This window comes from Helianthus annuus, chromosome 6, assembly GCF_002127325.2.
Source record: "Helianthus annuus cultivar XRQ/B chromosome 6, HanXRQr2.0-SUNRISE, whole genome shotgun sequence".
Taxonomy (NCBI): domain Eukaryota; kingdom Viridiplantae; phylum Streptophyta; class Magnoliopsida; order Asterales; family Asteraceae; genus Helianthus; species Helianthus annuus.
The window spans coordinates 96,403,210-96,417,028 of NC_035438.2; the positions used below are offsets into that span (position 1 = coordinate 96,403,210).

The 13,819-nt window shown below is 37.9% G+C and overlaps 2 protein-coding genes and 1 long non-coding RNA gene across 4 annotated transcripts; 2 read left to right on the forward strand and 1 right to left on the reverse strand.

Annotated features, from left to right (window-relative positions):
- The first annotated feature begins 1,529 nt into the window (after positions 1-1,529).
- Positions 1,530-4,117, forward strand: LOC110891063 (RNA pseudouridine synthase 1). The gene is made up of 2 exons (XM_022138725.1): positions 1,530-1,892; positions 3,213-4,117. Exons 1-2 carry the CDS (start codon positions 1,562-1,564, stop codon positions 3,851-3,853), a joined length of 972 nt encoding a protein of 323 aa, XP_021994417.1. The 5' UTR covers positions 1,530-1,561; the 3' UTR covers positions 3,854-4,117.
- A 4,702-nt stretch (positions 4,118-8,819) lies between these two features.
- LOC110887316 (pathogenesis-related leaf protein 4) lies at positions 8,820-9,658 on the reverse strand. Its single transcript, XM_022135024.2, has one exon. It carries the CDS (start codon positions 9,411-9,413, stop codon positions 8,925-8,927), a length of 489 nt encoding a protein of 162 aa, XP_021990716.1. The 5' UTR covers positions 9,414-9,658; the 3' UTR covers positions 8,820-8,924.
- A 742-nt stretch (positions 9,659-10,400) lies between these two features.
- On the forward strand, positions 10,401-13,334 carry LOC110891064. Of its 2 annotated transcripts, XR_002564977.2 has the most exons (3): positions 10,403-10,877; positions 11,160-11,308; positions 12,865-13,334. It is a non-coding gene; the product is annotated as an uncharacterized LOC110891064 (long non-coding RNA). The 2 variants fall into 2 exon arrangements; XR_002564976.2 differs by lacking the exon at positions 12,865-13,334 and having other exon boundaries at positions 10,401-10,877; positions 11,160-11,549.
- The last annotated feature ends 485 nt before the right edge of the window (positions 13,335-13,819 follow it).

Below are 13,819 nucleotides of genomic sequence, written 5' to 3' on the forward strand. Positions count from 1 at the left end.
CAACTTTTTCACCATTTTCCTGCATTCTGCATACATCATATCAATTTTGTCATCACATGCAAGGAAAGGAAAACTTTCAATCAATGCTTCTTGATCACTCCAAAGAATGTGTCTTTACTTTAGTATTGTCCTCAAAAGAGTATGGTCATGTAACGAAACAAAGGATTCAGTATTTATCAAGCAATTGGAAGACCTCAAAAGAGTATGATTATGTAATTATGTAATGAAACGAAGGATAAAACGATTACCTGGTTCTCTATTCTTGAAGCTTGATAATAAGAATCAATGGTCCGTTGAGAGTGAATTCTAAGTATTCGAAATCTCATAAAACTTTCAAAATGCACATCAAAACACCCTCCAGATCAGTAATGCCTCAATCTTGCATTTGATTTATATGTACATACATATAAACATAAAAACTCATTTAATGGATTTGTACTTTTAACCTCAAAGTATGGGCAAACACAAAATCATTTAAACTGCAGAATCAAAGAACCTGATTTTATTACTAAACTGCACATTTAAACTGCAGAATCATAAAGACTCGCCTAGATGAAGAACCCCAATCTAAAAACATTATTTGATAATAAACCAAACAATTAACCTCAAATCACCGCACGAATATTGAGATGGAATCTACATTTGGCGTTGCAGAGTATGGAGATGCAGGCTTAGAAACCCTCAACACTCACTGATTCTCAATTCACTTTCATGTTTCTGAATCCTCTCTTCAGCTATAAGAGAGCATCTTCTTCTTCTATAACCGTAGTCTAATCCGCAGATGGTTGAATCATCATCTAGTGAGAGAGAAAGAGAGCATATGAATTTGAAATGTGAGGGTTTGGAGATGTGAATTTCATACAGATCGTAGAGAGAGAGAGAGAGAGAGGGGATATAGAGAGTGAAATCAGTTTGAATTTGATGATGATATTCAGAATCATTAAATGCAATAACCTTTCCCCATACAATTCAAATTTCCCCCCAATCTACTTATTATTATTTAATTTCGAAAATTGCAAACTAAATACAATATCTATTAATCTTTAACATTTTAATTGATATATTTATGACATCATCAAATCCTATGTGGCATGCCTCTATGATTGACAAGTACCCAAATTTACATCATCCTTACTTCTCCTCTTATAGATAAGTAGATAGATTCCAAAATTAAATTAATAATCAAATTACCATCATGCCCTTTTGAATAAAAAAACTAAAAACACATGTCAACTCCCTATTGCTTCCTAGACCTTCTATTAAACTTAGGTTTTCTAGCCAGCTCCCACTCTATACATTTATTTCATGTATTTATATCTCAATATTATGTATTGTTAAACAAAATTTGCTAACTAAAAAACCAAATAATTAATAAAATAGACTCAAACTAAAAACAATCAATTAACCGAATAAACCAAACCAATTAACTAACCAACCAAGAAATCCACACCCTAAAAGTTAGTTTAAGTTAACGTAAAAGGGACATTTAGCAAAATATAATAATATAAAATAAATAATAAACCTTCCAAACCAAAATTGTGTAATCCATCGTGTGACCGTAATGCCCGTCTGCCCCCTGCCCTCAATTCCGTCGATCTCCCCACCATCAACCACCGTCTTCCGGTCTCCATTCATGGCGGCCCACCACCACTGCGATTCTATGGATAACTATCCGGTGCCACTGTCCCCACCATTGCCGCTCATATCGAAAGACATAGAGCTGAACAGAGCCATGTCTGCTTCTTCTAAATCGAGCCTCTTTTCTCTGTCTAGAAGTGATGTGCTTCACGAAGACGAGTGGCTCATTGCTTTGAACAAACCCCAGGGGGTTTATTGTGAGACCATTTTGAGTTCTGTTCAGAGTCTCGTCAACGATTGTGTTTGTCGATCAGGTGAACATTTATTTTGCCTTTTGACTGTTTTGAAATTGGTCAGATTGATTATGATTTGGTTGGAGGATGATCCACCATGTAGGCGTCACGTAGGATGGATGTGAGGATGGGCAAAGGGGACGAAAGTAAGGAAATGGGGGATGAACCTAATATATATATATATATATATATATATATATATATATATAAGTTGTATGTATAGGTGTGTGAGAGAGGGGGAGGACCGTCCTAAACGGCCTGGTGGAGACGTGGAGGACGCCGGAGCTGGGGGGCGAGATGGGAGGCGGTGCGGCGCCGATCCGGGACGTCCCTAGGACGATGCCCATACCGTAAAGCCTTATAGTTAGCTGTATCAAAACATGCGGATTTGGACTTGTAGTCCTACGTTGTTTACTTTGTTATCTGATGGTATTATATATGTTTCGGATTTGGTTCATGAATGGATGTCATTGTTTTTGATTTTCTCTTTTAGCGAAATCGATATTGTTTTAGATGCTTGATTTTAATCCTGGGATTTGAGATTAGAGTTAAAAAGGCTCAATTAGTGATCTTACTTTTCAGTTTCATGTTGTTAGGTTAATCACTTTATACCAATGCCATACCCGATGACAGGTTATGGTTTAGTATATCTGAATGATAGAATCCCCCGGCTCAATTAGCCTGATAACCATTTAGCATTGAACAATATAAACATTCAAAACTAGTATATTTGAATCCCGAAATATACTAGTTTTACGGAGACGTAGGAATGTAGGATACAGATTTTAGGGGAGTTGTATGGAGCTGTCCTGGCTTGTCCAACTTCATATACTTACCGTGTAGGTGTTTCATGACGCTTTTCTGTCTTTCCTTTTCTTTTTCTTTTTTTTCTCTTCTACTGCTAGTTTGCCCTCGGTGATCTCACCCTCCTCGGGCCCCACCTTACAATGGGGACTTTACTGGGTATATTTGTTTATTTGTAATTTCTTAATTCCTAAGATCAAGAATGGACACTGTTCTTGCCATAGAGGGGGTACTAGATGATGCTTTGTTTTCTTATGCATATAATGTATGCGCTTCAATGCATGCTCCGTTCTTGAAGATTGAACCTAAATGGGTTGCATCTAGGATGTGAAAAATGCCAAGGATATTGTGTGTTAGTTCTATTTTTAGGGACCGTGCTTTCAAAATCATTATTTAAGGGTCCTTGTTTTATCATATAAGAAGAGACATGGGGGGGAGTTGGGGGGGGGGGGATTCTTTTTACATTCCTTTTACTTGCAGTTTGAGCTACTGTACACCATTGAAAACAATTTTTGGTAATCATGTCTTTATTTATAGGTACCCAGTCCAAGAAGACGGAGTTCCATCTTGCAAATAGACTTGATCGGGATACAAGTGGTGTGATATTAGTCACAAAATTACATAAAGTGGCTGCAAAGCTTGTTAAGGCTTTCACAGATCACAAAGTGAGAAAAACATACATTGCTAGTTGTGTTGGGCAGGCTCCAAAATGGAAAAAGATGACTATTAAATCAGGTCATGGTCGGTCAAAGTTTGGAGCTTGGCGCGTGTATGCTGCGAAAGATGTGGGCAGGACGTTACCAGGTGGATCTTCCGTTAGAGACATGGAAACTTTATTTGAAGTGTTATCAATCAATGGTGACCAATGTAACCAAGAGTCGAGCGAAATAGATATTGTGGTTGAAGAGAAATCATCGGTTGAACTTGTGGGAAATAAAGTTGCGGTTTTGGTGAGGGCGTATCCTAGAAGTGGAAGGACACATCAAATTCGGTTGCATTGTCAATATCTTGGGATTCCTGTAAAAGGAGATGTGAAATATGAGGGTGTTTATGAGTGGAATGGGAGAGTTTATGATGGTCATCAACTTCATGCCGAGAGTTTGTCTTTTGAGCATCCTGTGACGGGTTCTTCTATCGTCATTAACGCGCCTTTGCCATCATGGGCTACTCAAGGTTGATGGTGTCATCCTCTTCTAAGTCAGACCGGTTATCGCGTATGCGAAACATGGATTCAAGGCTTTCCGGTACTGTCTATTGGCACTCTCTTCATATTAGAGTTAGACATATTTTTATTTGTGCACTTGCAAGTTTTTATTTAATTATCACTTAGGGCTGTGATAGTTAATCCGTAGAGTGGATCAAGCTCCAAGAATTCAAGAAGAGAGGACAATATTTGAGGCAATTTTCTCTATATTAATTCAATGCAAAGAACATAATTTAAATATGCAGTGGGTCAAGGGTTCATCACCCATGATCCTTATTTCCAGCCATTACTTCCTAACATGCACCACTACTTCTATCGTGACAAAATGTAAACATGCAGTACCAAAAAGAAACGTGCAAAAATAACTGAAATAATTAAACATGCAATCAACTGGGCTCATTCAACTAATCGGGCTGGCTTCTTGCTGTCGCGTTTGGGCCTTCCCTGCTGTACTGGTTCAGGTAACTGATGGGCCTGGCCCGTATCAGGCTGCTTAACCAGCCTCCTAGGAGTTAAAACTCCTTTATAGAATCAAGCCCAAGTTGGAGTCCCCTTTCTCCACATGTCATCACTAGTATGTAGGCCGGCTTTGAGAATTCATGTACCCTGTTCGAGGTAGAAAAAATGTGCCCTTAGGCCTTAATGAAATATATAATGTAAACTAATTTTATTACAACCATTAACGCCTAAATAATTGACAAAATTTCTAACAAATTAAGTTAACGTCTAAATAATTAAAATTTATAAGTTGGTATTTTACTAAAAAACATCCTTTTTATAAATATTTAAAGTTTATATTTAAATTTTATAAAAGAAATGAAGTTTTATATAGTTTATAAAATTTTAATATATAAGTTAAAAAAGAAAAAAAACTAAAGGAGTAAACTTGACTTTTTGTAAAGTTAAACAAAACATATAATTAATTCCAAATCTGTTTTGTAAATAATTATAATTGCAGGGACCATTTGTGTGAATCACGAAACAAAAAAATAGCCGCCTTTCTGATGTCTTCTCCGGCGGTTTCGTTGGAATTCCGGCAACTTCAAAGGTCTTTAATCCACTCGTTTTAACCAACCATTTTATATGATAACACTTATCTCCATCTTTATCTTAACTACCATTTGAGTTTAATCCCTTAAAACGTTGAGAATCATGCTCAATCCGATAACCCATAACACCCGAAAAGCCATACTCCGGCCAAAGCTCCACTCGCATCACTCTGAACATCTTCGGTAAAACGTGCCTTTCGAAATCTCGGACCCTGGCCGGTGGTCCTCCCCGCACACCCTCAGGGCCGCCCATGCTAGTATGTAGCTTGTAACTACAGTTGTACAATGGACGGGTTGGGTAACTGGTCAAAAAAATTATTTTTTTTTTTTCATTTTTTATATATTTAAGCTTGTAACTAGAGGTTGTAAAATGGATGGGTCGGGTAACTTGTTAACATGATTTATTTTTTCTACAGCTGCCAAGATTTCTTTTATCTATGTTTTTTTAATTATTAAAGTAGTTACTAGAATTAACTGTTTGAATAAATCGATTTAGATGGTTGAAAATATTTGAGTAACAATTTGGGTGACTTTCAACTCATTGTAAATGCTTGACTTCTTTTATTATTTGGGTAAGTTTTAAAATTTATTAACTGGAGATGTTCACAATAGGCGGATACTGATTGTTGAGAAACATTTATCCTTGTGGTAAAGCCAACCGCCATTTAAAGTGTTCTTAGCATTGTGGCTTTGAAATCGTTGGCCTATTTGTTAATTGGATTTAAAGAATGCTTTCCTCCACGAGAAACTCAACGGCACGGTCTATAAGGCTCAACCTATAGCGTTTCTAAATGCACAATTTTCAATTCTTGTGTAGGGTTAAAACAAAACTGTTGTGAATGTTCGGTATTCGTATTTCACCATGGGTAGGACACAACCTATATCTTGCTCTATGTCAATGTAATTTTATTGGTTACCTCTTTTGATGAACTATGACATCCATTCATGAACCTTTTGGCAAATGTGTTCGCCATGAAGGAACTTGGCCTTATCCGTTATTTCCTTGATGTGGCAGTCCCTCTGTATCCTATCAGTCCTTATGTTTAGGCCAACAAAACTATGATGTTGGGATCCTTGAGCGTGCGGGTGTGGCTACTTGGAATCCCTCAGTCACCCCGGTTGATAGCAATCACCAAATGAGTTCTTCACATGAAACTCCTCTTGATACCACAACTGAATATTGACAACTTTGTGGGGCTCTGAAGTATCTCACATTTACGACGCCTGACTATTGCAGTTTAGAAGGTCTGCATGCACCCGGATTCACCCATGTGGCTACCCTTAGATGCATTTTGCATTACATTCAAGGGACTATTAATTTTGGACTCACCATATATCGGTCGGATACTCGTTCCCTCGTTTCATACATCGACATTGATTGGGCCGGGTGCTCGGATACACAATGATCAATCTCAGGTTACCGCGTTTACATGGGAGGCAATTTCTTTTCATGGTCTTCCAACAGACAGCCTATGTTATCATGTTCCAGTACGGAAGCGGAATATAGGAGCGTTGCAAATGTGGTGCCTGAAACTTCTTGGGTGCAAAACCAACTAGGCTAGCTACATTGCTCTCCATCGAAAGCAACGCTTGTTAATTGCGACAATGTAATCGTGATTTATTTATCAACAAACCCGGTCCACCACCAAAGAACGAAGCATATCGAGATGGACATTTATTCCATACACGTGAAGGTCACTCGGGGAGAAGTCCAGGGTCTCAATATTCCATCACGCTTCTAGAATGCTGATATATTCACAAAGGGTCTTCCACGTGTGTTATATGAAGATTTCAGATCCAATCTCAACATTTGGCCTCCTCCCATTCCAATTGCGGGGGGTATTAGCAATATATTGTGATATCTTGTATTGTTAGAAACATATTTGGTAGTCAATGTTGAATATTAACCAAATATAGATTTGGCCCTCTTGTACTATATATATTACGGTTGAGAATGTGAATAACATAAGAAGATTTGTCGCCAAAAATGAAACATGCCACTTCCTCTCCTATTTATTAGTAGTTTTTCTTAACGGCAATACCAAGCACTATATAAAAGCTCAAAAGGACTTCTTATCAAAGGGGCTAAGAAGACCACACTACAAAAAGAAACAACAATAACAGCAAAACAGGTGCAACTATTACATTACATTGGAATAACAAAATTGCACTAATCTTCCTGACATACTCCTCCGTACTTTGATCTATGTATGTAACCATTCAAATGAGATTTTGTAAATGCAGTACGTGATGACTGATGATTATCAGTCTCTCACAGAGTTGATAGCAACAGTTAAGTGGGAGTCTGTAAGTGTAATAACCTGCAAGTAACTACGGCTTTATCAATTCTGGTCAACAAAGGTGTGGATTAAACCCTCACAAGGCATGAGGGATTAAACCCTGACATGTCCATGGGGGATTAAACCCGACAAATACCAGATTAAACCCTCACAAGGTGGCATGAAATTGAGGGTTTAGTAAAAATGGATTAGGATCAAATACAAAGGATCCTAATTGTAAGAAGTGTAAGAAAGATTTATAGAGTGACAAGTGTCCAATAACCTAAAACTAAACCCACTACACAAAAAAACCCCACTACAAAAAAAAAAAAAAAAAAAAAAAAAAAAAACTTAAACATCCACCACCACCAATTAGAAGCATTTGTAGAATAACTTGACCCTAGTGGGTTTAGTTTTAGGTTATTGGACACTTGTAACTCTATAAATTCTTCTTATACTTCTTACAATTAGAAGCATTTGTAGAATAACTTGACCCTAGTAAAAAGTGTAAGTTGTCAGGATTTATGTGTTTCTAGCCTATACATTTGTTATGTTAGGTTAGATTAAAAAATTCATTGAAGTACAGAGAGTTTTAGAGAGAGAAAGTGTAGGTTTAGATCTTGGTAACCTAAATCAGTATGATAATCTCTGATGATTAATGAAAGAGTTACATCTTACTATCTTCTCTACTTTCTTGTATGCTTTATGTTTATGTCTCTATCAAGTGCAATGTTTGTGGTGTTATTGATCCAGTGGGTTTTGGGGACTTTCAGATATAATTTATTAGTAGTTGTTTGTTTAAATATTTAGTTAAATTTGAATATTATTTTTATCTCTTTACTCCTTTTCAATTCATTTCAGTTTATTTCAATAGCAATTGCTAATTATAAGAACATATATATTCAAGTTAGCCAACGTTAAAAGATGAAGTCGAAGAGTTACTTGTTGGATGGTTGGTTCAAGCTCATATGATTAAGCAATCTAGTTAAAATTTAGTATATCACAAGATTTATTAAGGGGTAGGGATGGTCATCACTCATCACTCACTCACAACTTCCAATCAAGTTCCGCCATGTCATCAAGCATTATTCCATCACTAGAGATGGATTTTAGTGGAAATGTCCATCACTCACCACCAAACCCAACAATTTCCCTCAAAACCAACAATTTCTCTCACCACCCAAGACCCTATCACGCGTCAAAAATACCACGCCTTCTAAAATTGACGCGTTATTAAATTGAGTGGCGGTGGTGTAAAAAATTCCACCCCGGGTCCCATGGCCGGCCCCGAGGGTGGGCGGGGAGGACCACCGGCCAAGGCCCGATATTTCGAAGGGCACGTTATTTTTAAAAAAATCCTATATGTATATGTAAAAAAAATTAATAGGGTATACTCATACAAACACCAACATATGCCCACTTACAAAACTATTTTTATGGTTTAGATTAGTTATTAGCTCATTGCATTAGGTTTAGACCTTTAGTGAGCCCAATACCCAACTTCGTTAAGGCCTAAGGGTTTTTTTGAGCTCGAACAGGGTATACGAATTCTCAGGGCCGGCCCTGCCGGGTCCCCTTATAACGTGATGTTTTGTAACCTGCAAATTATAAATTAATGTTTAAAACTCGTTTTTATTTCTTATCACTTGAAAATACATGCAATTCATAATGCAATGTTTATTCATAAGTTGTATTTATTAGCAACAACATATATTAACTAGTAAGGAGACTGGCCAATGTAGTTTCCTCGAGGATAACAGCTGCAAATAACGAACCACCAACCATTATTAGTGCACTGAACCCTAGCACACCCAAGTTGAACCGAATTACGCCACACTACTTGAGTATAGTGTCCACAGACATGTCCGCTAGCACACGTATTTGTCGTATAATCATAATAAGTTTTCTCGGCTACCCATAAGTTAACAGCTACAGTACCAGTGAAGGTTCCACTACCCTCGGCAAGGTTCTCGCCATAAGGTCCACCAGAGTGGACAAGGTTGCAGTCCCCTATCCTCTGGTTAGCATAGTTCTGAGCATAAGCAGCAACAGTGGCGTTCCATACCATGTTTCCGACGCCAACTTGGGCACGTGCCGCATTGTGAGCATCTAAGTAATCTTGCTGGGAATTTTGTGCATGGGTGATGTGAAATTTGGCGAGAGTGATGAAACAGATAAGTGCAAATGAGACTTTGGATGACCCCATAACTAGCTAGAAGAAGGTTAATAATTGGTACGTGTCTGATGATGCATCGCTAAAAGGCTATTTATAGAATGTTATGTGCTATTATAATAACTATTTAATTGACATGTGGAAAGGTCAGTAAGTTAAGCGTACTAATCTAAGCAAAGTCAATTACAAATCTTTCCCTTTGCGCATTAGTGCATTATGGCCTTTGCTTCAATTCGTAAAATTACACAAGTTGGTGGCAGATTCATTCCCCATTTGGCAACTGCTACTTTTGCTCACTTGAAAATATACAAAACAAATATAAGTAGTTTTTATAAGAGAAATTTACGAAAATAGCCAAGAAAATGTTTGACTTACCAAAATGGCCAGCTCATGCGTCGATGGAGTAGGGCATCGCTGATTACAAGAGAGCTTATGCGTCTGCAGGGCTCATTCATGCGTCCGCCAATGTATAAGTGACACGTGTCTCAGTGACATCATGCGTCTGTGACTCATAAAATTTACTTTTAGAAGCTTTGAGGCATCCCAATGCGTCCGTGACTCATCCCATCATCCCATGCGTCTGTTTGAGGCATCTCATGCGTCCGTGACTCATCCCATGCGTCCGTGACTCATCCCATGCATCCCATTTTCGTACTTGCTGCTTCATCCATACACGCATCCATTTAAAGAACTAAGGACACATAAGAGGGATGATGCCCCATTCCAACGACGCATAGAGCTAGCTATTTTGGTAAGTCAACTTTATTCTTGGCCATTTTCGTAAATTCCTCCTTTTATAATATGGGTGATAAAAGGTATGGTTTGGATAACAGGTATGGATGCAACGTATGTAGATTCTCTGTATTAAAACCTATACATTAAAACCTACAAATTAGCATTAATTTTGAGCTTAGGTTGATTGTACACTTAGCTTTGGGTGATTTTCAAAAAAAAAAAAAAAAAATTGGAATATGTGGTTGTGCTTTATACACATGTCTAGGCGGTGGATGATTCATTACCATCTAAATATATGATTTGTGAGAAAACCCTCTTCCTATTTGGACCATATTTCCTCCTTGCTCCGTTCACCGAAGTTAAGAACGACGCGCTCCTATGAACCAAGAGAGATAGAGAGGCTAAGAGAGAGAAAGTGCATATACAGAGAAAGACACAGGGAGATTGAGAGGCATAGGGTGGAGGTACGCGGCGGCGTTTAGGGTTCTGATGAAGTCACTTGATTCGGGCCAAGAAACATCTCTGGTGACTCAATATAGGGTTCCGACCAAGAGAACCAGGGTTCCGACGGTAGCTGTGACGAAAAACTTGGCAGCGGCATCAACAGAAACAGATTACGGCGAAAGCTAGGGTTCCGAGGAAGATCTGGTAACCCCCCCCCCCCCCCCCGCATGCTCCTTTTCGGTTAGATCGACGATCAATGATGTCTCATAGGTTGAATTTTATTGGACCGGCGAATATGCGACTTTCAGTTAAACTCTGGTGAGAATATTTAGAGGCCATGAGCCCCCTGCCGTGCTGTTCATATTGTTACTTTTAGAGGCTATGTAAAGTTTCTGAAAGCCATTATCACACTCACATAAATGAGTACATAGAGAGAGAGAGAGAGAGAGAGAGTTGGGGAGAGATTTATCACATATGATTAGGTTATTAGATCCATTTGCATTTTGTTATAGAACTGTTTATTAGTGATAATCTCGCTATATTATTGTTTTAGAAGTGAATTTTGTGTTGTTGGTTACTGATCGAAAGTTCTTTTGTTAGATATGCGGCGTGCTCTCCTCCTCCCGTAACGAAGATGTCACTTTGAGGCCTTGTACAACGGTAGTGTAGCTGCAGCATCCGCTGGAGCATTCTTGGGGTAGTTCTATGCGCCTTCTTTACACTTTCTCCACCATTGAAGAGTTCTGGAGGTAGTTGTTTATATTTAATTTGTTGTTGTTTGTTTCTTGATGTAATTATTTGTGTTATGATATAAACTTAATTTAATAGTTAATTTTATTTTAAGAGTTGTTGAATCAAGTTTTTGATTTGAGGTAATTTGTTAATGTTGAAAAAGTTTGTATTGATGGTGCACACAACCTGTTTGATAAATTGCTTTAGAGAGCACATGAAAAACAATTCAGCAGTGGTAACAAAAACTCCTTGGTCAAATCACTTATTTGTCAATGGAATTGTCAGTGGCATACTGTTATATTGATATTGTTAAACCGTACGTTTTTAGATTTTGATTGTTGTACTGAATCATTCAGGATTTGTTGTTTTTCTTTGGTATCGATAGTTCATTTTGATTAAGTTTTGTGGGCGATTTTCATTGTTTGGCCTATGTTTTAAAGCGATTGCTATGCTGGTATTCTTTTTGTGGAAGAAACAACAAATCAGCTCTCGACTTTCATTTGATGTTGGATATGAGCTATGTTGTCAAAGACGCAAGGCGCAGGCGAGGCGCATCGGCCTCGCCCGGAGCCTAGGTGCAAGGCGCAAAAAAAACGTGGGCTTTTTTTAAGAAAAGCGCACATAGAGAAAAAAAAATATAAAAAATATGTTATGCTTTGAAAATAAATAAGATTCCACATATAAAATTAAAAAAAAAAACTATTATATATGCCATTTAAGATCATGTAACTAATAGTTAGTAGCAAAAGTTTAGGACTTATATGTTGTAAGTTTAGGGTGTGTGAATAAAAGTCTCAAAAGGTGGTAAACACTTTGTCCCACATTGGTGTGGGAACAAAGTGAGTGGTTGTTTATAAGGTAAAGCCTTTACTACTCCATTGTAGCTTTATGATATGTTTTACCACAAGTCCTACCCGCGCGCAGGGGGGGGTGTAAAAATGAGTTTCTGAGCTGGAATTTGGTTGAACTCGTGCGTGCCCGCACGAATGCAGCTCCGAAAACCCCGGGCCCGCGTGAGGCAGTTTTTGCACGCACTCGGTTTCGTTTTTAATGGTCATTTGTATTGTTTTGCCTTTTTCCTGCGCCTTAATTAACAATGTTTTTTGCGCCTAGGTGCGCGCGCTTTTTGCGCCTCGGCACCGGTTTTTCAAAAAAAATCCCATTTTTGCGCCTAGGCTACCACCAGGCGCTATAGGTGCGCCTCGCTGCGCCCAGGGCGCCTAGGCGCGCGCTTTTTGTGCTTTTGACAACATAGGATATGAGGTCTAAAACACAGGTAAGAAACAACAAATTAGCACTCGACTTCCATTTGATGTTGGATATGAGGTCTAAAAACAGGTAGCGTAAATTTTATTGTTACTCTGTTTTTGATTATTTGCTTGGGTATGTTGCCACCCTGGCCCTTCTGTTTAAATGAGTCTTAGGGTTTCTGTGTACCTTCGATTACAAATAGTATTCAATGTAATATCGAATACCTACGAGGATTTCATTCTTATATTTAGCATAAACCTAGATCATATAGAAGACAAAGCAAAACATATAATGATTATAATGAATTTGTGTCAATAACCAGGGATCAATGGTTGCAAATGTTATTTGGTGAAGGTTCCGGAGAAAGATAAAGATTTGATTTTTACTTCAATTTCATTTTGGTGAAGGAAAATATAGAGAAAAAAGATTGCAGAATGATTGCCCGTATAAAAAGAGTATCATGTGCATATGATTCGTTTTTAATGAATTCGTTAGTCTAGGTATTTATGGGCAAAGTGCATATGGTTTACTGGTTTAGAGATAAATCGAGGCATGTATCTTAGATGCCCCTGATATGATTTAGAATGCTGATATATTCACAAAGGGTCTTCCACGTGTGTTATATGAAGATTTCAGATCCTATCTCAACATTCGGCCTCCTCCCATTTCGATTGCGTGTGGGTATTAGAAATATATTGTGATATCCTGTATTGTTAGAAACATATTTGGTAGTCAATGTGAAATATATATTACGGTTGAGAATGTGAATAACATAAGAAGATTGCTTTACCATACTTTGAGTTTGTATTATGTGAGGGTTGGTAAAAGTTGTCAAGGGTAAAAACAGTTTAGAAACCGTTTCCATCTCCTATTTATTAGTAATTTTTTCTTAACGGCAACACCAAGCACTATATAAAAGCTCAAAAGGACTTCTTGTCAAAGGGGCTAAGAAGACCACGCTACAAAAAGAAACAACAATAACAGCTTAACAGGTACAACTATTACAATGGAATAACAAAATTGCACCAATCTTCCTGACATACTCCTCCGTACTTTGATCTATATATGTAACCATGCAAATGAGATTTTTTAAATGTAGTACGTGATGACTGATGATTATCAGTCTCTCACAGAATTAATAGCAAAGTTAAGGGGGAGTCTGTAAGTGCAATCACCTGCAAGTAACTGCGGCTTTATTAATTCTGGTCAAAAAAGGTGTGGATTAAACCCTCACAAGGCGAGGGATTTAACCCTGACATGTCCATGGGGGATAAAAC